At 41.3% G+C, this 27,723-nt stretch overlaps 1 protein-coding gene across 3 annotated transcripts in view; it reads left to right on the plus strand.

The window, feature by feature from the left end:
- Nucleotides 1-27,723, plus strand: part of LOC136867052 (UDP-glucosyltransferase 2) — a 161,117-nt gene that overhangs the window by 54,703 nt on the left and 78,691 nt on the right. For all 3 annotated transcript variants that reach the window (XM_068227009.1, XM_068227006.1, XM_068227008.1), the window contains exon 2: nucleotides 16,429-16,603. In XM_068227009.1, the coding sequence (XP_068083110.1) occupies nucleotides 16,544-16,603 (60 nt within the window). In that variant the 5' untranslated portion in view covers nucleotides 16,429-16,543. The remainder of the gene's footprint in view (nucleotides 1-16,428; nucleotides 16,604-27,723) is intronic.

Consider the following 27,723-nt stretch of genomic DNA (forward strand, 5'->3'; position numbering starts at 1 on the left):
GGGAACCAACAGCCAACGCCCTAGCAACAGTAGCGAACTCTACCATACCTTTGATCATTTATTTTTCAACAATAGGTCAATGGGGCTGTTGCGCCATGGGGTTTGGTTTGGTTTGGTTCGAATGGGTCATCATACTAAAGCCTTTCCCGCAATTATTTTATCGCCCAAGATGGCGCCTGCGCTGGAAACAGCGGTCAACGCCCAACATCTGCATTGGCGCGAAACAGCAGCCAACGCCCAAGATGGCAGGACCGTCCTCAGCCTTCCCGCGCTGTCTTCCCATTTGGTCAGAAGCAGTCACGTGGGTGGCTTCGGATCACCAATCAAAATCCTTATTACATGTGCGATCACAAATTTGAATTCGCTCTCTCCTAACCTCACTACGATGATAATAATTTTAAAACTAACAATAGTAATAATAAAACAAAGGAACACAAGAAAACCTATAATTAGTAAGTACATTTCTATTTTTTATGAAAATATGTTCATTCAAGCACTCATTCACACTTCTCTCATTATAGAAGTCAGCTAGAAGTCTTCAGTAAGTAATTTCGGGAATTGATCTTAAATCTCCTACGAAAACGTAATGTTAGTAGGTAGGATCTTCCGCAGCCTAGCGGCAGTGACTACAAAGTAGCAGTTGTAAGCCCTGGAGTTATTGAGAGATTCAATTTTCCGAAAAAATACATGTTTCTTTATTTTTAAAGGAGATTCCTAACACCAATTTTCACATCTCTGACATAATTTTTTGAGATATATTTGTCTCCATAAAAAGAATTCAACCCCTTTTCCAGTCCTTTTCACCCTCCTCATCTTAAGTGAATTTCAGGAAAACAGAATAAGACTTGTTGCTTTATTTTTAAAGGAGAATCCAAATACCAACTTACATATTGTATGTAACATCTTCCGTTTTAGAAATATAAGTATCCTAATAAACATAATTCTATCTTTTCCACTACTTTCCACTCATCCCGCACTTAAGGTATACATAAATGTATAGGTCAAAACTCCACAGTTTTGAACCTGAGTAGAATAGAATAGAATACTCCCGTCACCCAGTTCCGGATCGCCTGAAACTGGGTAGAAAGCATTCGTTTATTGCAATTCATTAAGTTCGATACATGACTTACATTTCCCTCTCACAATTATATGATTATTACTATACTAAATATGATTTATTTTGTCCTAGACGTTAACAATGTTGTATAGTCTAGGACTACATGTATCTTACCCTTCCTTAGCTTACTTAATACAACATTTCTATATTACTACATTTAAAATAACAGGTAAAGTTAGTATGGAAAACTTAAAATGAAATAAGGTCGTACGGCACACTGGCATCCCGGCGCAAGGCCACCCATATGGAGGACAGAACCCTCCTTCACCTCAAGTGACTCTGAGATTGTGTCTTACATTATCTTCATGTTTCTACTTTTTGCATTGTTCTGCTTTCATGTTAACTCTCAATACTCACTATACCATCATTATATACTAACTATAATCACATATCAATTTTAACCATCATCCGACTTATTACCAACTAAATAAATTTATCATGCTTGGCCGCCCAACTTTACCAACTGAACATCTACCCACCCTAATCTCTCAGTTATTTCGACTCTTCTACTCAATTACTATATACCATCAACTCACTCACATTCAATTATAAACACTTCCACTTATAGTTCAAATCTACTTAAGTGTAATCAGACCTCAAAATCATTTTTAATCATTAAATTCACTATACATCTCAAAAAAAAAAAAAAAGAAACCATTTACAAGAGCACACTCCATTACCTACAAATTTCTACATACTCTTTACAAACTAGACATCTTTCATAATTTATAATCACTCCAGATATCACTCCAGATAACACCCGGCCAACTCCACTCTCCTTGCAGCTTAGTCCTTAGATCTGCTGAGCTATAATCGCTCCTAACAAAATCGCACTCCACAACTAAATTCACTATACATTTTAAATCCAGTTCACCCTACATATCAAATCCTCACAGTCACTATAATTCACTCCTTCTTAACCAATCGAACCATCTTACCTTATATCAGTTTCCCTAGATACTAACAGTAACAGTACTTTTAGTTAGTGCTAATCTCTCATCATTTCTTTCTGCCACATGCTTCCTAAAATACAGAAAAACTTAGCTATTCCTCCTGGGGTGATCCATTCTTTATTTAACAATTTTGCTACCCTTGTATAAAATTCTTTCTCTCTTCCTACTTTTAATTTATATTCATCACCAAAATATTTAGTTCTCAGTGCATTAGTTCTCTTATATGTTCTCAATAGATGAGCCTCTTCCATTATATCTCCACAGAAAAAACAAAGATTTTCATTGTGGTTCTCTCTCAGTCCCTTATTTATATATATATATATATCCCCATTAGTCACCACACCACACCTCTTAGTTCTCTATTTGGGAGTCTTCCTTTTCTTATTGATACATTTTGAATAATTCCGCAAAATTCTGTTAGTGTTCTTTTGGTTTCAAGTTCTGCCCTAATCATATGTTTTTCTATGTCCCTCACTCTGATCGTTAATTTCTTGATGAATCTCTTCTCTTTACTGTTCATCTTTTTATCCCAGTATTCGCCCTTTCCTAATTTGTATAGCATATTTTTCACTTTCGACTCAGAATAATCATTATCTAGGTGTTTCATCTGGTGTTGAACCTGAGTAGCTGAAATGTTTTCCACAGTTCTGATACTATTGTACTAAAGGACTAACAGTTGTAAATTCCTCAATTTATGTTTACACCCTTGTAAAGTTATTTCTTAAATGTAAAAGTGCGTACATTTTTCAAACTTTCCAGAAGTCTCAAGTATTAATGGATTTTGATGATTCCTGTGCTAGATTTTTTATACTTCTATACATAATGTTATGAAGCCGAATCATTCTTATTATTTGATTTTTTGAAGTAACTTGAATAAGGCTTCGGATAAAATGTGAATTTCTTGCAATATAGTATTTTACAATCACCTCTATCTTTTTTGTTTCCAACTTACATTTGAACAACGGAGGTTCACATTAGAAGTAACTTGAATAAGGTTTCGGATAAAATGTGAATTTTTTCAATGTATTATTCTACAATAACCTCTATCTTTCCTGTTTTCAACTTACATTTGAACAACGGAGGTTCACAATATGCCCTAGTTTTTGATCTTCCATTTGCCGTATAAATGGACTTCCTAGCTCAATTTATACTGCCGTTATTTGATTTTAAATGCAGGGAGTTGCAATTATTTCTTAAATTGGAGGAAACAAGAGTTGAAAGTTGGCAATAAGGTTGTAAATTCCCTGTTCAACTTTGAACCTTAGAATTCCTCTGCACCATAGATCTCGCCCTCCTTTTCAAGGTTTTTATCCTCCTTCAACTTTCTCCTTCCCCTTAGGTACCCTCTGCGTTGTTTTTGTTCGGGTGTAGTGTGGGTTTACTCCTACTCCTCATCTGTTTCGAACATTCCAGTCACACTATACTTTCCAGGAGCAATCTTTGTTCTTTTCAGAACCTCTAGTTCTACTTTGTTGCCCCAGGTGAAGTGCAAATCACCATCCATAACGCCTAATTTCTGTGTAGCGAACCCAGCATATGTCTCCTTTGTACATTGTCGCATACAGATCCATTGAATGATTCGTTGTTGTTTTGAGTCAACCCATGAAGACATTTGGACAACATGTTTAGGCCACTAAGTCTCTCATATATGGGTTTCGCAGCATGGAGAACTTTTAATGGTATACCAGGTTTATATTTGTAGTTGTCGAGCTGATTATTGCCTCTGGCTCGCTGGTATTAAAGCCAGGTGTCCTTCCCTTGTGGACACTCTTGTGATGTGTTGGCCTCTCTTTAGTGGCTGTCAAATGATAAAGTGTTGCCCATATGGGCATTCCTAATCTCTTGTATGTTGCTTTTAGTTTAACGCAGGGCTATGCCAAATAGGTTTGGCAATTATCAAACAGGGCTCGAGTCAGTTATCCTTTCCTTCCCAATTTCTTTTCCTGAGCCAGTTTACTGAGGAATGTCCCTAAACGATTTTGATAGCGCCCAACATATTCCAGCTTATTTATTGTTCTACCGTTATATGGATCAGATTCAACTACACACTTGTAACTTTTTGAATTCCCCACCTCCGTAGAAATCAACATATTCGAAACGTCTGGTTTCCCTTGAATGAGCAAAAGTTGTTTTTAGATCCATATGACTCCATGTTTTGCTAAATAAGATGCAGATTCTTTATCATCATGCGAGCGGTTCTTGCAACCTACACAGTTCCTAGACATAATTCCAATGTCAAGCACTTTACCAATATCAAAAGACTGATACTGCCTGTGATGAAATGAATCATTCCCACAAACACGAAATAAAGCGAGGTAGGCTTATGCAAGTATTTTACCCAATTAAGTTACCAAGGAAAAAGGCCATTATTGTTTACCACAGATAATATATAAAAGACTGAGAACCCATCACTATTCTAAAACATAATATTACTGTAATAACAGAGCCATCTGTGAATGACAATGTATACTATAAACCAGTTGCCTGCCATACGGGAACCAATTAACGAGTACGATCTGAGGCCACACCGCTCCATGTCATAAAGAGGCAAGCACTGCTCCATATGAACCCATTTTAAAATGCATTTCTAGTCACCCTAGTCGTATGAACCATACACTTTCCGAAAGTACAGAGTTCAGGCTTGCATATGACGCTAAAAATTAAAAATTGCAAATTTAGCCCAAAAACGTTATTTTGAACATATATGTATAACTTAAGTGGATTTTTTTAAACAAAAAAATACAGGTTTATTTATTTTTGAAGGATTCCTAATACCAACTTTCACGCCTGTAACATGTTACGTTTTTGAGATATACTGTAGATATATTTTAAAAATTAAACCCTTCTTTATTTTTTCACCCTTTAAGTAGATTATCCGAAAGCAAAAAAATACAAGTTTCTTTAATTTTTAAAGAGATTCCAAATACCAATTTTCACGTCTGTAACATCTTCAGTTTTTGAGGTGTAACTATATACATGAAAAGAATACAACCCATTTTCAGTCCTTTTCACCCACTCCTTATGTGGACTTTTCGAAAACCAAAACTACGAGTTTCTTTATTTTCAAAGGAGATTCCAAATCCCAATTTTGACGTCTGTAACATTTTTAGATTTTGAGATATACGTATCCCCAAAAAAGGACTCAACCCGTTAAAGTGTATTTTACGTAGCCAAACAAATTACAATTTTCTACATTTTTAAAGGAAACTCCAAACACCAATTTTCATGTCTATAACATCATTTTCAAATTTCACCCCAATCTTTGCTTCTTCTCACCCCCATTAAGTGAATTTTAAAAAAAAATCTTTAATTTCAAAGGAGATTCCATGTACCAGTCTTCACTTCTGTATCATCTTCAGTTTTTGAGATATACATGTGTCCTCATAAAAAGTATTCAACTACTTTTCACTTCTCTTAACCCTCCTTTAGCAGATTTTCCGAGAACATAAAATAGGTGTTTATTTACTTCTAGAGGAGATTCAATGTACCAATGTACTCTTTTAAACAATTCAGCAGGCCGATGACATAGATGTTAGGTCCTTTTAAACAAAAAGCAAACAGCAACAAACAACTCATCCCCCATTTCATCCCATTAGTGACGGAATATCCAAAAATCCTCCTTAGTGAGCACCTACACTGTAGTATAAATGCATCCCCAAAATTTCATTTCTTTATGTCCAGGAGTTTTGGCTCGGCTATGATTAAGCTTTCAATCAGTCAGTCAGGAGATGTTATTTTATATACAGGGTGTTAGGTGTATACGTGCAGATATTAAGCTAGTCGGCTAAGAAAAATACATCTCATAATATATGCTATGTACTTTTTACCTTGTCCTATTAGTTTGCCCATAACTGAGCCAAATATTTCAGGACCTAATGTGTTTTGAACGGCCGTAGCAGGATACGCCGGTGATGTCATTCTGTCCACGCGTAGCGGAAGTACAGTAGCCGAGTATAGGGCTTGTTGAACCTGTTTCTTATCGCAGGCCAACACATGTTGTTGCGCACTTCCCCTAAAGGCTTGGCAAGTAGAAGAGGATGACTCACGTGCCAGGTCACTTGCTGTACTCGAAAACCGGTGTAGGGTACTCTGTGTGAAAAGTACACAGAATCCTTACAGTGACGTCGAAGATCCGTACAAGCACATACGTGCGAATCAAGTGTTGTGTATTTGTGTGCGATTTTTAAGACGTCAATGGCATTACTCAGTGATCCAAGCTGACAAAATGAAAGGAAATGGTTAATAAGTAAATGAAATATGGGCGCAACATTTCTGTGCTGTTATTGCGACAGTCTACGATGAATTTCTGACAATAGACAATGCGGGTTGTCTATGCTTATTCATAAACTTTTTAGGTCATTGAAAGGACGGTGGACACTGAAAGAAAAGGCTATAAGTATTCAGTGAAATTGTTATTAATGAGACAAATTTCAAAAACCGTAGTTGCATCCATCGTGAACATTGCTCGAAGGAAAAAGACCTACTGTGGAATTGCCGCCGGGCATTTCTAATAGAAGGCTTATTCTTCTTTTTCCTAATCGGTTTACCCTCCAGGGTTGGTTTTTCATGGGACTCAGCAAGGGATCCCACCTCTACCGCCTCAAGGGTAGTGTCCTGGAGCGTGAGACATTGGATCGGGGATACAACTGGGGAGAATGACCAGTACCTAACCCAGGCGGCCTCACCTGCTATGCTGAACAGGGGCCTTGCGGGGGTATGGGAAGATTGGAAAGGATAGACAAGGAACAGGGAAGGAAGCGGCCGTGGCCTTAAGTTAGGTACCATCCCGGCATTTGCCTGGAGAAGGGGGGAACTACGGGAAACAACTTTCAGGATGGCTGAGGTGGGAATCGGACCATCTCTACTCATTTGACCTCCCGAGGCTAAGTGGACCCCGTTCCAGCCCTCGTACCACTTTTCAAATTTCTTGTCAGAGCTGGAAATCGAACCCGAGCTTCGGGGGTGGCAGCTAATCACACTAACCACTGCACCACAGAGGCGGACGGAAGGCTTATTACTGAACAGTAAGTACCGATAGGTAAAATGATGACTGTAATGGACCCGTTTAATTAGAACTTCCGTAAAAATAATATTACTACTACTACTACTGCTACTACGACTACTACTACTACTACTACTACTACTACTAATAATAATAATAATAATAATAATAATAATAATAATAATAATAATAATATCTTTACGTTCCACTAACTAATTTTCACGGTTTTCGGAGACGCTGAAATGCCAGAATTTTTTTATCGCAGTATTTTTTAATGCAAATAAATCTACAGACACGAGACTGACGTATTTGAGCACCTTCAAATACCACCGGACTGAGCCAAGACCAAGCCTCCCAAGTTGGGTTCAGAAGGCCAGCACTTTACGCAGTGCTGCACCAATCATCTTGCCGGGGTGAGTGGCTCAGACGGTTGAGGCACTGGCCTTCTGAGTCCAGTCTTGACAAGGTGCTCAAATACGTCAGCCTTGTGTCAGTAGATTTACTGGTACGTGAAGAACTCCTATGGTACTAAATTCCTGCAAATCCGCGTCTCAGAAAACCGTGAAAAGTAGTTAGTGGGACGTAAAGCCAATGACATTATTATCATCATCTTACCTGCACAGTTCATAGGGGTATCTTACCTGGAGTTCCTCATAGGTACGTTATTAGAGCTTTCAGAGGACGCTCCGTTTCGACTACGCCGAAAGATGTGGTTTTTACACGATGGTCCACCACCTGATATAAGCCGCTTACTGCGTGATCATTTGGATCAGTCCTTTGGTCTATGGCGAATAGGACGACATGGACCCATCAATTGGCCCGCCAGATATCCAATGGATATTACGGAAGACTGGATTCGGAGAAGTGATTTTCTTTTGTTAGTTGCTTTACGTCGCACCAACACAGAGAGGTCTTATGGCGACAATCGGACAAGAAAGGCCTAGGAATGGTAAGAAATCGTGGCCTTAATTAAGGTTCAACCCCCGCAATGCCTGGTGTGAACTTGGAAAACCACGGAAAACCATCTTCAGGGCTTCCGACACCCTAACCGCATGGCCAACTCGCCGGGTACGGAGAAGTGAAGCCTGCAGAGTAGTCCAGGGAGGTCACTTGAACAATTGCTACGTGTTTCACATTGGTATGTCAGATGTTACACCATTTCTGCAGCGTATTGAGTTGGGAGTTCAGTTCTCAATCGATGTAGTATTTTGAGTCTCGATAGTTCGATATTCTCATAAATCCGAGCAGAAAAATTGAAGTACCGGTAACAAAAATTATAAATCTAGAGTTTCAGTATGCGATTGCCTTGTACGTGGCGCAAGCTGAACACAACACACGGAAGACGTGCTTGTTAAAATGCTAGATATTGACCTTGAACACAACATGGCAGTTCTTCATTCTACACTGTACTGGTTTGGGTACATTGCGTGTGTGTGTCTGTTGATGTGCATGTTTGATGTTTATACACAAAACCTGTTTGTCACACTTTGTCCTCTAGTGCTAACCACAATACGAAGATACACCTGACTCATCGCAAAGAGACCTGGTTCTGGTCGTACGCATACTATCCTGTAGTAAACTACTGCGAGCGATGTAGGCACGGGTGAAGTACATTTCATCTTGTTTCCTCCTACACCACGCATATTTTACTATTTTCTTCCCTGCCTTTCAGCTCCTAATGACTTGATAATAATAATACCGGTAATGTTATTTGCTTTACGTCCCACTAACTTCTCTTACTGTTTCTGGAGGCGCTGAGGTGCTGTAATTTAGTCCCGCAGAGTTCTTTTTACGTGCCAGTAAATCTACCGACACGAGGCTGACTTATTTGAGCATCTTCGAATACCATCGGACTGAGCCAAGATCGAGCCTGCCAAGTTGCGGTCAGAAGGCCAGCGCCTCAACCGTCTGAGCCACTCTGCCCGGCAGCAAAAAATATTATTATTATTATTATTATTATTATTATTATTATTATTATTATTATTATTATTATTGCCGGGCGAGTTGGCCGTGCGGTTAGAGACGCATGGCTGAGAGCTTGCATCCCGGAGATAATGGGTTCGAATCCCACTGTCGGCGGCCCAGAAGATGGTTTTCCGTGGTTTCCCATTTTCACACCAGGCAAATGCTAGGGCTGTACCTTAATTAAGGCCACGGCCGTCTCCTTCCAACTCCTAGGCCTTTGCTATCCCATCGTCCTATAAGACCTATCTGTATCGGTGCGTCGCACCGACACAGATAGGTTTTATGTCGACAGATATAACTAAGGACTAGGATCGGGAAGGAAGCAACCGTGGTCTTAATTAAGGTACAGCCCTAGCATTTTCCTGGTGTGAACATGAAAAACTACGGAAAATCATCATTAAAGCTGCCGACAGAGGGATTCGAAGCCAGTACATCCCGAATATTGGATACTGTTCGAACTTTGGCGACTGCTACTATCAAGCTCAGTGATGATTTAAGAGTGGATTTCTGCCGCTGGTTAATTGATCAAGCACTCAATCCAGAATTTCTGTCAAGTGTATTAGTGACACATGAGGCAATTTTTATAGAAGGAGTGTTTAATATTTAGTATACCAAGGCAACCTCTAGCACCGGCTCTCAATTAATATCTGGATGGATGCAGTGGGAAGTCTATCTCTTCGACCAATCGTCTTTTTATTAGCGTTATTTTGCTTTACGTCCCAAATACTATTTATACCGTTTTCTGAGACGCTGAGGTGACGAAATTTCATATCGCAGGAGTTCATTTACGTGCCAGTATTTCTACGACACGAGACTGACGTATGTGTGCCCCATCAAATATCATCAGACTGAGCCAAGATTGAACCTGCCAAGTTGGAGGTCGGAAGATAAGGACCTCAACGGTCTCAGACACTCAGACCGGTACCAATCACCTTACTTGCATAAATTTGATCGGTGTAGCTTTCCTTATGGTGACGATGGGACGGGAAAGGGCTAGTATCGGAAAGGAAGCGATCGTGGCATTCATGACGTTACAGCCCCAGTATTTGCCTGGTGTGAACATGGAAAACCACGGTAAACCACCTTTAGGGCTGCCGACAGAGGGGTTGGAACCCACTATATCCCACTCATGAGCTGTGGAATATCCCCATTCAATAGGACAAGGCAGTTTCCAGCACCGGTTCTAATTAATATCAGGATGGGTGTAGTTGGAGGTCGGTTACATCTTTTTATTAATGTTATCTTGCTCCTGTACAGTAGATACAGTACGTTACTGGAGCTTTCAGAGGACGTGTCACTTCGACTACGCTGAACCACGTGGATTTTACACGATGGTGCAGACATTTCCTCAACGGTAGACAGGACGATGTGGAACTATCAATTGGCCAGCCCTTATTCCAGTGGATTGTTATGCCTGGGGAGACATGAGAAACAAAGTATATCGAACTGAGGTAACCACTTCGGATGACCTCCGTGAACGTATGTTCAAGCACCAGAGGACATTCTGAACCACAGTGGTGTCTTGGCTCGAATGACAAGTTGCTTTACGTCGCACCGACACAGATAGGTATTATAGCAATGACGGGGCAGGTAAGGGTTAGGAGTGGGAAGGAAGCAACCATGCCCTTAATTAAGGTACAGCCCCAGCATTTGCCTCGTGTGAAAATGGGAAACCACGGAAAACCATCTTCAGGGCTACCGACAGTGGGGTACGAACCCACTATCTCCCGAATACTGGATACTGGTAGCACTTAAGCGACTGCAGCTATCGAGCTCGGTGTACCAGTAAATATACCGACACGAGGCTGACGTATTTGAGCACCTTCAAATACCACTGCACGGGGCCAGGTTCGAACATGCGAAGTTGGAGTCAAAAGGCTGGCACCTCAACCGTTTTAGCCACTCAACCAGGCAGGAAGCACGAAATGTAGGTACGTTTAATTTACTTAGTTGTATAATATGTCCATTTTTCGTTTGAAACAAAACGTTCGATGTGCTTCGATAATTCAATTCTGATTCTACTCATATGGATATCCTATGCCATGCATTTGTTCGTTGGCGCAAGGAACTGTCTTCCTTCTTCTACCTTTACGCAATGCACAACGGGGATCGTACCGCATTTCACGTCCCGGCGTGCGTATCCCAACCAATAATTATATCACACGCTCGTACAGGTCGCGCACCGACACAGGTTTTTAGGTCATTTCCATACTCACTAGACCACAGGGCTGACGACCACAGATATCCCTATCCCCTAAAGGACGTAACAGCAAATGAACCAGTATTAACGCTGAGAATTCAATACATCTCCAGGGTCCGAAACCGATAACTAGTGTTGTCTGAAACCCCTAAGACGGAAACTAAATACTAACAACAACAAACCAGTCTGGCGATAATGTAACGTAACATGTTGTAGACTGGTAGCCTTCAGCTGTTACCGTAGGTCAGTTGCTCGTAAACATAAAACCAGTTTGGCAAGTATATTACGTAACATCTCGTGGCATTGAATAGGGAGCGCTCAACTGTCACAGTAGTACATATGCTCTTAAACATAAACAGAACAGAAACCAGTTTGGCAGGGATGGCGCGTGACTTGCCTGTTATCAAAGGAAAGCTATTCATTCACAAGAACAAGGCATACTACCTATTCTAAAAACATCGTACCCCTTTGCTCTCGAAAATAACTTCCGAGGATTACTAAAAGTTTGATATATAGTGGTTCGTCACATCGTTCTCTATTGCTACAATAAATATCTGCACGTATACACCTAACACCCTGTATATAGACTAGCAAATGTAACCGTGCTACGCTACAGTATTCTGCATTGTACGCGGATTTCTACGTATATTTCTTTACACGCATTGAATAAGATTATATTAATTTGCATGTCTCTTAGCTCTATCAGAGGAACACCATGGGGAGAACCCCAGACGTGGTTTCATATGTAGGGCGTGCGTTGGGGAGTTTTGCTGATAATGGTAGGCTCATTAGTCTACTACTATTTACAGTACAGTTGGGGGTTTTCATTATAAAGACAGACCCGTTTTCCTAACGCCAGTCACAATCTAGTTGGGGAGATTAGATAATAATATAGAAATGCAGCTCTATCTAACGTATAAGGGATCAAGATACGACGAAAGTCATAGGCAGAATTTTGTAGATCTCTCAAACTTGAGCGGCGGTTGTCTGATCTGTTTTTGATATGACTTACCATTTAGCAAGCAATTGCCCCCGAAATGAAAGTCTACACCGACATTAAAATTCCTTCTACGTTTCGATTATTTTCGGGGCCATAAAGCTTTATACTTGAACTACGTGGGTTAAAAGTGGGTTCGAACGGCACCGTCGGTAGCCCTGAAGATGGTTTTCCGTGGTTTTCCATTTTCACACCAAGAAAAGTCTGGGGCTGTACGTTAATCAAGGCCACGGCCGCGTTCTTCCCGCTAGTAGGCCGTTCCTCTCCCATCGTCGACATAAGACCTCTATGTGTCGGTGCGACGTAAATCAAATCCAAAGAAAAGAATTTAAAAATTATGAACATATTCGAATGTTTCCTCAAACGAAAGCGTGCAAGTTTCGGGATTAACACTCGCATACTAAAACCAAACCAAACCCGATGGCACTACAGCCCTTGAAGGGCCTTGGCCTACCACGTGACCGCTGCTCAGCCCGAAGGCCTGCAGATTACGAGGTGTCGTGTAGTCAGCACGACGAATCCTCTCGGCCGTTATTCTTGGCTTTCTAGACCGGGGCCGCTATCTCACCATCAAATAGCTCCTCAATTCTAATCACGTAGGCTGAGTGGACCTCGAAGCAGCCCTCAGGTCCAGGTAAAAATCCCTGACCTGGCTGGGAATCGAACCCGGGGCGTCCGGGTAAGAGGCAGGCACGCTACCCCTACACCACGGGGCCGGCACACACTCGCATACTGTATCAGGAAAAAGATATGCTTAAAGAGCATGGGTTTAAGCAGGGCGTGTACTGCGTATCGGATTGGAATGTGTACAGAGAGAGGTTTCTCTTTCAAATTAAATTTTAGTTTGAACTTCTTGTTTATTCAAGAAAGACAATTTGATATCACTTTTAAGTACCGCTGATATCGGAAAAGGTGGTATGTTCCTGGTCTCGCGGCTGGTGATGTCCCATTCTGTGGTGCTCCTTCCATCCCTATCACATAACAGCTCTCAGCACCACGTATTACTCCACCGACGGCTTCTCTAGACATTCTGGAATTTCTAGAAGATCTCGACGGTCTGGCAAGTCGAATTCCAGGGTTCACTCACTCAGTAATATTAGGTGCACTCGACTAATATGAGATGAAATTTGAAGTGAAGTTTGAATGGTATATTTGTTCCCATGAAGGGATTATAGAAATGTTAGAGCACCGTGTTGAATGCCAATAAGATCAAGCACGAACATTTCTTTAAGGTAACTGAACTTGTCACAGGTTTAAGAAGAATTAAAGAGACTATTCTGCGGTCGAAAGTTGATGAAATCGAACACGCACTCTAACATAAGTTTCACTTGGCAGAGTTTTAAAGATTATTTGTAAAAGAAATAATTTATTTGGACTGCAAAGAGTTCCAAATCTAGGTATTGACTGTTGAGTAATTGTTGGGCCTGCTTGATGGCTTCTGCGCCCGTTGAGTCTATGGCACATATTAGCCATTTGATTTTATCACAAATTTTTCGCAATAAAATCTGCTGAAGCAGAGAAAAATGATTCTGTCTATTCTTTTAAAAACGCAGTTGAAAGTGGGAGGAAAATATCAAAGCAAGAAATAGGAGGGAAAAGGTGTCAACAAGTAGTGATCTCACAAAAAAATGCAAAAGGTGCAACAAACTGTTTATTTCGCTTCATTTCATGTCTCCAAAAACATATATTGACCTGTATGTATGAAACTAGCTATATTTTAAAAAATCCTTTCACTAGTTACGACACTTCCTGTATAATCAACTACCAATAACGGTGATATTATCCAGTGGCGGCTGGTAGTATCTGAAGCTGGGAGTTGCACCAAAATTTTCAGTGTCACATTTTTATATCTTACAGAAATAACAGGAAACTATTATCGTTAAGTTATGAGAATTGATAACTTGCCAAGGTGTGGAGTAGTGATCACACAAGGGATATGGTTGATTCTAACGTTCAACGATCGCATGGTGACCGCTAGCTTGGGTGGGATATTTCCAGGAATTACCTTCTTTTAATAATCCGAAAAAGTTTGTGGTGAAATAATTGTTTCCACTTGTAAAACTCTTATCATCATATCGATCTCCTTTGTTTCTTGCGGCTTAGAGTTTGTAGGCTACCGAGCTCGATAGATGCAGTCGCTTAAGTGCGGCCAGTATCCAGTAATCGGGAGATAGTGGGTTCGAGCCCACTGTCGGCAGCCCTGAAGATGGTTTTCCGTGGTTTCCCATTTTCACACCAGGCAAATGCCGGGGCTGTAACTTAATTAAGGCCACGGCCGCTTCCTTCCACTTCCTAGCCCTTTCCTATCCCATCGTCGCCATAAGACCTATCTGTGTCGGTGCGACGTTAACCAAATAGCAAAAAAAGTTTGTAGGCTACTTAGAATAGTAATGAGCTACATTCCTACTAAAACTGTAATATATCTGGCAATTACAACCCAGGAAATAAGAGGCGAATTACACACTGTAACTACAGTTACTCTTAATAATAATGTTATTGACTTTACATCTCACTAACGACTTTTTACGGTTTTAGGAGACGCCGAGGTTCCGGAGTTCTTTTACATGCCAGTAAATCTACTGACACGAGGCTGACGTATTTGAGCACCTTCAATATAGTTGATTCTAACATTCTAACCTTCAATACCACCGGACTGAGCCAGGATCGAACCTGCCACGTTGGGTTCAGAAGGCCAGCGCCTCAACCGTCTGAGCCACTCAGCCTGGCACAGTTACTTTTGCCTCACTTGAATTGAAAATTTACCGTCCTGTTTTTCACTGAAGCAAGATGTTGGTAAAATTGTGGGTGGTCTGATATGGTGTGGAAAAGAAATCAACCAGCAAGTTGGCCGTGTGGTTATGGTCACGTAGCTGTGATAGTGGGGGATAGTGGATTCGAACAGTACTGTCGAAAGCCCTGATAGTGGTTTTCCGCGATTTCCCATTTTGACACCTGGCAAATGCGCACTTTCCTATCCCATCGTCGGGTGCAACGTAAAGCGAAATTTGCAAATTTAGAAAATGGGAATGAAATTACATTTGCGAGAGGAGAGGAAGCAGGAATGAAGTAATCTCCGCAGAGTGGCGCAATCTAACGGGGACATTTGGAACTGTTTCTCGGCAGGGGACTTGTTTGTCTCGTGCAACTCCCTGAGACCGATACTGGCGAGCATGCTACCTGATGCTATACAGGCTAGGCTCATACGAGGATCTTATACTAGACGATATATTATTAACATCATTCGGTTACGGTTTAATCATGCCCTTACACCACAATATCGATCCCGATTCCATTTAACGCAGGATACAAACTGTTTGTGTGGTACAAATATCCGTAATGGCGACTCCAACCACATTTTATTTGAATGTTCTTTATATGCTACCCCCCCGTAAAAAACTTATGACTAATCTTAGGCGCCTCAAGCTGGTTTTTCCAACCAGTGTTTCTTGTTTGCTCTGTAATCCTACAGTCGAGATTATTCGAGTGCTAAATCTGTTTCTAGATGAAGCCAATATCGTGTTATAATTATGTCTGTAATATAGGGTGAGAATTGCTCATGCTTTTGAAGGTTCCATTTTAGTGATTCCTCATATCATTAGTGTATTACTTGCGAGTGCTATTGTGGATTCTTCGTGTGGGTGCAGCTTTAGACGCAGTGTGATTGCAAGATTGGAAGTTTCCCGTATGACAACAGTCTATTCTAGCAAAATATGGTTGTTATGTGATATAGTGAAGTTCAGTGTTTTGTGTTTTTCTACTTGCATGCTCAAGCATCAATTATTGAACTGAGGTTTTCATTTATACTAGTGTGTTTACATGAGTAAGCGAGTATTGACTGGGTGAAATGTCGTAGACACAGCCCATAAGCATCAGCAAGCAAGCAAGCAAGGCTAGGCTCGTCCCTGCAGAGGTACACTGCGCCGCGCTGTCCGCTAGAGAGTTGCTGTAATAAAGCAAACCCCCTGAGTTTGATTCGAAGCCAGCAGCATTTATTGGTCCGTTAGGAAGCATTATTACAGCGAACGACCCAAGATGGTTGATTTTAACATGTTTCCGAATATATGTTAGGTTTATTAAACTAAAACATGAGAAGAAAACACGACAAATGAAGTGAAAAATTATTCGGAGTTGTGCAACCCTGCAACAATACCACGTACCGCCCCTGATATTATCCATCTTATTCTTATTTTACAGGTTGGTGGCTTCGTCGTTACTAGTCCTCACATTCCTGAGCTGTAGCCATGGTGCTCGTATTCTGGGCATTTTCCCCGTACCGTCAATCAGCCACCGGCTACCTTATCAAGCGGTCATGAAGGCTTTGGCAGCTAGAGGTCATCAGGTTACTGTCATCAGTACAGATCCATTAAAGGTACCCTTTTTGTTTGTTACTCATTAAACTCCTTACTCAAGAGAGTTTTTCCGCGACGCTACGATACACACCTACCAATGTTGTTTCAGTTTCAATTCAGTAATTTATTAGATGTCAAAGTTTATGAATATCGAATGTAGCAGCCGTGGTCTTAAATAATGCACAGATCCAGTATTTGGCTGGTGTGAAAATAGGAAACCACGGAAGGGCCATCTTCAGATCTGCCGACGCACAGTGAGGCTGAAAGGGGGAAAAATTGGCAAAAATTATGTGTATGATATTTTTGTAACCTGATTGACAGAAACACATGTTTAAAATGAAACAATAGCTTATTTTATTGTACATACCTAATTAACACTGTATAAAGATGCTTTTAGACGGAATCATAAATATTGCTACTTGACCATTTTCACAACCAGAGTTAATGTTTTATGGCAACAACATATAAAACATTACTTTATCAAAATATTTATTTCTTCATAAATCATTAATATAGACCATCATGCCTTTCAGCGTTCAGAGTGCAAACCTCTGTGAATTTACCAAACGTCACCAGAATCTTCTATTTGCACGTAGTGCTGTAGCCTCATCCACTTCTATACCTCTAATATTTAAATCGTGTCCGGCTACATGGTTAGCATGCTATTCTTTGGTCACAGGGCTTCCGGGTTCGATTCCCGGCAGGGTCGGTAATTTTAACCATATTTAATTAATTCCGCTGGTACGGGCGCTGGGTGTCTGTGTCATATTCATCATCATTTTATCCTCATCACGAAACGCGGGTCGCCTTCGTGTGTCAAATAAGAAGACATGCATCTGGCGAGCCGAATTTGTCCTCGGACTCTCCCAGTACTAAAAACCATACGCAATTTTTTAAATTGTTAGAAACTGATTCTAATCATCAACGTTTTGGTCTTCCTCTACTTCCCTTACCGTCCGTAACATAGTCCATTATTCTCCGAAGTAACCTATCACCTTCCATTCGCCTCACATGACCCCACCGTCGAAGCCAGTTTATGCGTACAGCTTCACCCATCGAGTTTATTCCTAACGTAGCCGTTATCTCCTCACTCCGAGTACCCTTCTGCCATTGTTCCCACCTGTTTGTACCGGCAATCATTCTCGCTACTTTCATGTCTGTTACTTCCGACATATGGATAAGATATCGTGAGTCCACCCAGTTTAGCTACGGTAAAGCAAAGATGGTCTGAAAACAGACCGATGTAAAGATAGTTTTGTCCGGGTGCTGACTTCCTTCTTACAGAATAGTGTTGATCGCAGCTGCGAGCTTACTGAATTAGCTTTACTGCACCTTGATTCGATCTCACTTACCATCCTGCGAAAACACAAATCCGCAAAACTTGAAATTATCTACCTTTTCCAGCTTCTTACCCTCAGTTTGACATTCAATTCTCCTGGATTTCTTATCAACTGACTTTAGCCTTGGAAATGCTGAATTTCATACCACAATAATTGCACCTATTTTCAAGTTCCAAGATATTAGACTGCAGGCTTTCGGCACAATCTGCCATTAAGAAAAGATCTTCAGCATACGCCAGAATGCTTATTATATTTCCATCTAACTGAATCCCTCCCTGCCACTTTGTAGCTTTCAGCAGATGATTAATGTAAACCACGAACAACAAAGGTGAAAGATTACAGACTTTTCTAACCCCCGTATGTATCCTGATCCAAGAACTCATCCATCAATTCTCACTGCAGAACAATTGTCAACATAAATGCCTTTGATTGATTTTAGTAATCTACCGTTAATCCCATAGTCCTCCAGTATAGTGAACAACTTTTCCCTCAATACACTGTCATTTGCTTTCTCTAGATCTACGAAACGTAAATAATATTACTGTCTATTCCTCTCGTACCATTATTCAATTACCTGGGGCATACTGAAAATGTGATCCTGACAGCACCTAAGTGGTCTGAAACCCCACTGGTTTTCATCCAACTTCCTCTCTACCACTGACCGCGGCCTCCTGGTATACTAATCAATGGAATACCTCGATAGTTGTTGCAATCCTTCCTGTTCCCTCTCTTATAGATTGGTGCAATTACTGCTTTTTTTCCAATTTGAAGGTACCTTACCAACACTTCATGCTAATCTTATGACTCTATGAAACCATTTCATCCCAGCCTCCCCCAATATGCTTCAACATTTCAAGTCTAATTTCATCTATTCCTGCTGCTTTATGACAATGGAATTTATTTACCATCCTTTCCACTTCCTCATGCGTAAATTCACCAACATCATCTTCCTCCTTCCCATGAGCTTGGTTATTCCCGACGCCACCAGGAAGATTTCCTTTTATGTTAAGAAGATTTTCAAAATATTCCCTCCACCAGTGCAGTGATTTCCTGGGATCTATTATGAGTTCACCTGAATTACCCAAACACTGTTCATTTTCTTTTTCCATACCTTCCTGAGATTCCTTATTACTGTCCAGGAAATATTCCCGGCTGCTTAACCTAGGATTTCCAGGTTACTGCCATACTCTCCGCACGACTTCTTTTTGGATTCAACAAAAATTTGTCTCGCTCATTTTCTTTTACCTACGTACAATTCACTGTGTGCAGCGATTCTTGTTTGGAGCCATTTCTGATAAGCCTGCTTTTTACATTTACAAGCCGCTCTCACTTCATCATTCCAACAAGATGTTAGCTTTTTCCTATCTTCACACACGGTTGTTCCTATCCATTCCCTTGTTGTTAGTGTTTTAACATGTAATAAATGGGTCGAAGGAATAGTAACATAGTACATTTTAATATTACGCTCTAATAAAGAAATATTGTGACGTTACCGGTCTTCGGATGTGAGACCCAATCATAATAATGCATAAGCGTAACCTGATAAACAACCACAGATGAAATTAAATCGATGAGCGGCCCGAACTGCTAACACGGGCTTCGAACCGCCCTCCTCTTACTTTCTACGTTAACCTCGGCAACTCGAGCACTTGGGGGTAGTTACGTTCGAAAGAAAAAAAGAAATGAAAAATACTTATTATCGAGTTCTATCTAATGTGAAAGTAGGGTTTCTGGGTTCAACTATCTACTGGGTACTGTTCAACATTGCCAGAAATGACAAGAATCATGTAATGGGGTCACAAATATCAATTACCGAGCTTGATAGCTGCAGTCGCTTAAGTGCGGCCAGTATCCAGTATTCGGGAGATAGTAGGTTCGAACCCCACTGTCGGCAGCCCTGAAAATGGTTTTCCGTGGTTTCCCATTTTCACACCAGGCAAATGCTGGGGCTGTACCTTAATTAATTAAGGCTACGGCCGCTTCCTTCCCACTCCTAGCCCTTTACTGTCCCATCGTAGCCGTAAGACCTATCTGTGTCGGTGCGACGTAAAACAACTAGCAAAAAAAAAAACAAAAAAACAATATCAATTTATTCTGGTCCGCCTGTGTGGTGTAGTGGTTAGCGTGATTAGCTGCCACCCCCGGAGGTCCGGGTTCGATTCCCGGCTCTGCCACGAAATTTGAAAAGTGGTACGAGGGCTGGAACGGGGTCCACTCAGCCTCGTGAGGTCAACTGAGTAGAGGTGGGTTCGATTCCCACCTCAGCCATCCTGGAAGTGGTTTTCCGTGGTTTCCCACTTCTCCTCCAGGCGAATGCCGGGATGGTACCTAACTTAAGGCCACGGCCGCTTCCTTCCCTCCTCCTTGCCTATCCCTTCCAATCTTCCCATCCCTCCACAGTTGTATCCCCCGACCAAGAGTCTGAAGCTCTAGGACACTGCCCTTGAGGTGGTAGAGGTGAGATCCCTCGCTGAGTCCGAGGGAAAAGCCGAACCTGGAGGGTGAACAGATGATGATGATGATCAATTTATTCTGAATTGTGACGGAATAAGAAAAAGAATATTACAATAAACTCTCAGCACACGGAGGAATAAGGACGAGGAATTGAGTACATTAAATTGAATTGCCTGAAGTACGCTCACTGGCGATTAACACCATCTATCCTTCAATCTTTAATTTACTGCTTCGGTCGATCAGACGGTGTAAATTGAGAAAATGTCAGCTATATGATACATTCTATTCTTAGCGCGTAATTAACCGCTCCCTACGCTACATAGTTGATACATGAGACAAATATTTACATAATAAAAACACACAACACTGAGCTAAACACTCCGGATTATCCGTGGCCTGACACCAAGAGAAACAACGAAAATATCGGTTCTGTTTGAACTCAAAGAAATACACACTGCACAATGAACACAATCATATGTACATTTTATGTATAAATGGGGCCATTCCTGTGATAAAAACATGGATATCACCTTCTTCTGCCACGGGCGAAAGCGTAAAGGAAGATTGCACAGGCCGGCTCATGCTGACATGGGTTCGAAACGGGCTTCTTCTGACTGAGAGACACATATCGGAAAATCCCTAGGTACCCGCGGCCTCATACTGCGGGATATTGGGGGGATATATAATTATTTATTAACCACCATACAAATTATCGTGAGATCATCATTTAACACAAGCCTTCTTAAACCGAACCATTGAAAGGAAAAGAACCGTGTGAAATCTAAAGTGTCTATAACCGTTGCCTACAATACATTGCAGTCTCCGCGAAGGGGGGATCGTAACAAAAAAAGCATGCTCCTTTGTGACGCCGGGAGAATGGTTACAGTCGCTGTTCATTCGTGAGCCAAGGCAGACCGTAACCTTCTAATTACAGCCTCTATTTCACATCCTAGGATACACTTATTATAGCCAAATTCATTCCTTTATTCCGTTTATTTCATATTACCACAGACTTCCGAAAAGTACTGGTAATTTATTCTTTATTCTCTCATCCTTCATGTCGATTATCTTGGGGCGATATAACATTCGAATTCCTCAATTCACATTTCATCGTAGAATATTTTGGGTGTTCGGCCCTCTCATTACTTCTCATACCACGTATCCTAATTCCTTTAGCATAGGGCTATCATTATTCCTTTCTCAAACCTTCATATCTCTCTTCGCTCACCTAAAAATTCTCACCACCTTCTCCAGCATCCGGTACCATCGCACTTCACGCTGGTTACAGAAAAAAGAACATTTAAGACAGATTCCGATAAAATAATCAATAATAAAGGGAAATTTGCATATTTTCCATAACATAATTCATCTAAATAACACAGTTTGTATCTCTCTCAGTCAGGACTCTTCTCTCCTGATGTTCATGCCTTAATAGTACGTATCAACTAACTCCGCATTGTTTAAATGGCCCGTGAGCTCCCCTGCTACTGCGGCACACATATTGAATATTAATAGCAAAGTTTTGGACATGGTATCCCTTGCTCGTCACTCACTATTGTTTCCAACACACTTCAGGGGAACTCAAAATACACCTCTATCCTTGTTTCTCATACTTGCTCTGATATTACTCATTATTGACTATAAACTTCTCCTATTGAAATCTAATCAAAAAGAAAGAAATGGTTTGTCCGGACAGTTAGCTCCCTTGAATTTACATTAGCATGACAAAAGAAAAATCACATTCCGTAATAGGACACGAATAATTATTTACAACATATATGTATTAACAAAACAAATCCTACTTTCTATTGCTCCGGTTATGTTTTATCGTGTTAAGAAATACAATTATATCTATTCGTCTTAATGGTGGTCGTTTTTCCTTCAACGGGAAGCCCATGGCAGAGTTCTACTCGTCCATATTCTCGGCACTGTAGACGAGAGTATCAGCCTTCGAACCTGGTCTGCAACATTTCATCATCCTGGTTGGCTCGTTCAACTGCTACAAATATTGAAGTAATCCAATTGGTATCAGCTCCAGAACTCTTCACACGTGTCCTTTGTTTACAACAACAACAACAACAACACACACACACACAGAGAATTTACACAAGATTTTCCCTTATCAATCAATCACTGCTGATAGATACCACTAATTTACTGATAGCGCGTACTAATTTATGCCGGCATTGTTCATACCTGACCCCCGCTATTCATTAACAAATGATTCTAAAGCCTAACAAATTTATGCACGGCAGTGAGATACTTGCCTAGACTCGTTTGGCTATTTTTTGAGCTTCTATCATACAGTTCACAGAATTATAAAATTTACGGTCGCGACGGATACAATAACTTCATCTTCGTAAGTGGTTAATAAAAATATTCCTAGCGGCGTCCAGTATGGCCTAATATTGTCAACTCGCCGACCAATGGGTTGGAGGCTTCTTCACGCTTTATTAATGAAATCAGCTCCGTTAATCACTGGAGTTAAGAACATTTAAAGTGTGCGTATTGTCAAACTCTATTCCCTCTTTTACTCGAGCCAAGTGTGATGGCAATCCGATCTGCAGTTCTTAAGTAATCACGCTCCCGCCATTAATTACAGTACCTCACTCTCGTCCACTCGTGGGAGGAGCTAACATTGAGAGCAATTCTTGGATTGGGAGGGGCTCTACTTTCACACGTGTTAGCAATACATTACAGCTGGACATCTGGTGACCTTAATTCGCCCCGTGAATAAAGTATTACATATTTTAAGTTTGGGATACACAGAAAATTCAGCTCTATTTATTTGTGTGCCTCACATTTTTTCCTATGTCCGGACCTAATATCATATAATTGGGAAGGGCGTGAAGGAGTGCAACAGTTTACCAGGGGTAGTGTTTGATCCTTTTCCAAAATCTGTACAGATATTCAAGAAGAGAATAAACAGGAACAGAGAAAATAAATGAAATGTTAGAGGGCATTCGACCAGTGCAGGATATTGTAAATAAAAAATGTGTGTGATTAATTCGATCCCCTGGTCTAAGGAATTTGGACAGCCCAAGTAGGGGACTGCCTGTAGGGGTGAAGTACAGTGGGGACTTCGAGGGCCCTGGGACCGCTACGGTAGCTGTGAAGGCCCTTCAGGAACTCTAAAAAGTAGTGGCAAAAGGGGCTCTGGTTAAGACGCAGCAGGTCGTTATGCTACTTATGTTCCAAAATTGGTAAAATATAAATGTGTAAATAAATTCAATGTTAATTTTAATCTTATACCAGTTGTATAGTATTATTAGAAATAATTTCACATACCGTACTGTATATGAGTTGACTATGTTTGTAAGATGTTATAAGTAGAATTTTGTAAACAATGTCAATTTATTAAGGATGATGTGTGTGTTTAATTGAAAAAATTATTAGCGTAAATTGTATAATAATCTATTCTAGAAAAATGTTCTTCGTCTCCCGTTAATTTAAAATTTAGTGTTTGACAATAATGTGATTTAGTGTACCATTTGCCACCGAGGTAGATACCTCATTTGCAAATAAAGCGATTTTTGATTTTTTGATTTTGAATTTAACGCGCCGAAATTCAACGTTGGCACCTGTGAAACGTGCCGAAAAAGCAGAAAGTTTCTTCTAATTGTTTGGAAGCCTGTAGAATAGGCTGCTCCTCTGGGCGTATTAAACTACCGTTGCGTCGCGTCTTACCTCCAACTCTGTCTCACAATTGAGAGGGCTTTTCCTCGCGGGCTCGGCCTCAGCCATACCTTCCCATTGTATGCCGGGCTATGTGTCGTGGTTCCGGTTCTGATCACACGAGACTCGAGTCCCTGGAGAGTTTTTGCCTATCATGCTACAAATAACGCGATTTCTGAAGTGATTTTAATAGAATGGAAAGATGCAGATGATGTTATTGAGCTGTACAGGACACTTTACGGTTTCATTACTCCATTACTTCACAAAAGAAAAACCGCGAATTAGGGATGCTCCTTTTCGTTTTCTACTGCGTCAGAAAGTAGTTGCTGGCGACGTTCGCGTAACTTGCTGACCTTCTCAGTCAACTCTATGTGCTCCAGCTGGACATGCTAACACGGTTTGAGCAAAGCGTTCCCAAGTTCTGTCCTCTCAGTGCATTCTGGATAAACTTCAGTGGCTGATGCCTCGGACGCGCCTCCTTCCATGACGATGTGATTCATTGCGTCACTTTCTTCATCAGCTTCCATTTCTTCCGCCGGATCTGGATTGTAGTCGTCATCTTCGGCTTCTCTCGGTTCCTCCTCCGGATCTTCGTCAGGGTGCTGTCTTGGGTAGTGGTAAAGCTTGAGATTCGCAGCATTGTAAATGGTCTTTGTTCTTCCGTCCATTGAAGTAGTATAATACAGGGATTCGGCGGCCACCTCCTCCTCCGGCTCTCGGGAGAGGCCTCCACCTCCCGCGAGAAATTTGAATTTTGGCGGGAAATATGAATTTTGGCGCGAGATTTGAATTTGTAAACAAAGCCACGTGCTTTTTGACAGCTGTCAACGACAACAACGCATCGCTAACCTCACTGCTGCCATCTTGACGGGCCTAAACCTCAGTGGTACCAACTTAACCTTACTAGTGCAAGATTTGAATTTGTAAACAAAACCAAGTGTTTTTTGACAGCCACGTGCTTTTTGACAGACAACAACGCATCGCTAACCTCACTGCTGCCATCTTGACGGGCCTAAACCTCAGTGGTACCAACTTAACCTTACTAGCGCGAGATTTGAATTTGTAAACAAATCCACGTGCTTTTTGACAGCCACATGCTTTTTGACAGACAACAACGCATCGCTAACATCAGTACTGCCATCTTGACGGGCCTAAACCTCAGTGGCACCAACTTAAACTAACTAGCGCGAGATATGAATCGGTAAACAAATCTACGTGCTTTTCTGACAGCTGTCATCCGCCATCATTGAACGCCAGAGCATTGTGCTGCCCTCTTTATCGCAGTAGCTGCAAATTCGTCACCTGTCATCCGCAGTGCAACCATCTTAACGGGCCTAAACCTCAGTGCTACCAACTTAACCTCACTAGCGCGAGATTTGAATTTGTAAACAAATCCACGAGCTTTTTGACAGCTGTCATCAGCCATCTTCAATCTACAGAGCACAGTGTTGCCCGCTTTAGCTACTTAACTTTGAAATGTGGTGGTGCATAATTTGAAAAATGCTTTTTGACAGCAGCCATCTTTGAGCGCCGTGCTGCCCTATTTAGCTAGATACCTTTGAAATGTGGTATCAGGCAATTCCACGTGACAGCAGCCATCTTTAATCAAGAGAGCACCGTGCTGTCCTCTTTGTGGCGATGGCAAATTCCACGTGCTCTTGTTTGGAAACAAACTCACGTGCTTTTTTTCTGATAGCTGTCATCCGCCATCTTGCATCACAAACCTCAGTGCTGCACTCTTTAGCTAGATACCTTTGAAATGTGGTGGCGGCAATTTGAAAAATCCTATGTGCTCTTGTTTGGAAACAAAGCCACGTGCTTTTTTGACAGCTGTCATCCGCCATCTTTAATCAATAGAGCACTGTGCTGTTATCATGCGGGCAATTTTGTCAGCTGTCATCCGCCATATTTAGACCACAGAGCACCGTGCTGCCCCCTTTATGACATGTAGTAGCGGGCAATTTCAAAAGTTCTGTTAGCTGTCATCCGCCATCTTTAATCAAGAGAGCACCGTGTTGCCATCCTTAGCTAGATACCTTTGAAATGTGGTGGCGGCAAATTGAAAAAGTCCACGTGCTCTTGCTTAGTAAACAAACTCACGCGCTCTTTGTCAGCTGTCATCCCCATCCTACATCGCAAACCTCAGTGCTACACTCTTTAACTACATACCTTTGAAATATGGTGGCGGATAATTTAAAAATAAAAATTCTACATCAGCCATCTCTCGATGCTAATTGCACAAGATGGTTGCTAAACATGACTCCTTAAAGGTGCTTATGCAAGATGGCCGCTATACGTAGGTTCTTATGAGACGCCCATGGGATGCTTGCGCAAGATGACGGTTATACAAGGGTCCTTATGAGACTCCCTAGGGGTGCTTGCGCAAGATGGCGGTTGCTCTTATGAGGCGGCTTCGGGGTCCTTTGCACAAGATGGCTAGAGATACCCAAAGGATGCTTGCGCAAGATGGCGGACGCAAGATGGCGGCTATACACGACTCCTTATGAGACGCCTTAAGGGTGCTTGCGCAAGATGGCTGCTACTCTTATGAAGAAAGCTAGCTTAGAGGCTAACGTGTCATGCTAGTTCGATTCATTAAACTTGGGGCTTAAATGCAAAATGTTAAATATCTCGAAAACGGTGCATCGTAGAGCAAAACGGACAAAATTTTTATGCCCAATACCTTGGTTCACAGTATGAGGAACATGATAGCATAAGAAAAACATAGTCTAATGATGAGATCAACGGTTCGGTTCCTACTTAGGCCTTTGGCATTAGCTCTGTTTCAGCTTGTAATGAAGCAAGTCTTTGTAACATGATCAAGTCTAGCTATGGTAGAGAGTATAACGTGCCGTGCAGGTTCGATTCATAAAATTTGGGGCTTAAATGCAAAATGTTAAATATCTCGAAAACGGTGCATCGCAGAGCAAAACGGACAAAATTCTTCTACCTAATACCTAGGTTTGCAGTATCAGGAACATGATAACATAAGAAAAACATGGTCTAATGATGAGATCGCCGGTTCGATTCTACTTAGGCCCTTTGGCATTGGCAGCTATCTATTTCTACAAGATGGCGGCTATACATAGCTTCTTATGATACAGCTTAAGAGCGCTTGCACAAGATGGCTGCTGCTCTTATGAGACTCCCTAGGGGTGCTTGCGCGAGGTAGCAGAGACAAGACGATGGCTATACCCAGCTCCTTATGATACGGCCTTGAGGTGCTCACACAAGATGGTGGCTGCTCTGATGAAGAAACCTAGCTTTGCATCGTGCAGATATTTTTGCAGCACTAAACCTCATACCTTTGAAATGTGGTGGCGGGCAATTTTAAAAATTCGACGTGCTTTTTCTTCACAGGAGCTATCTTTAGACAATTGCGGCTATACATAACCTGTTAAGGCCTCCTCTTATGTCAAGGCATAGTTCTATCGAACAAGTTTAAACATGCATCGGAATAGCTAGAGTAAGCACGTGCTGAAGTGATGACGTCATTAAGCATGTTTAGACTTGCAAATCACAAAAGAAACGTAACAAGACTAGAATCGAACACTGCACTCTATGCCGTGAATTTATCATGTGATCGGAACATTGATTGAAGTGTTTAGAACACTAAATAAGTGATCAAGACTAAAATAGAACACTGTACTCGATACAACATGTGTTTAGAA

The sequence above is a fragment of the Anabrus simplex genome, chromosome 3 (assembly GCF_040414725.1).
Source record: "Anabrus simplex isolate iqAnaSimp1 chromosome 3, ASM4041472v1, whole genome shotgun sequence".
NCBI classification, from domain to species: domain Eukaryota; kingdom Metazoa; phylum Arthropoda; class Insecta; order Orthoptera; family Tettigoniidae; genus Anabrus; species Anabrus simplex.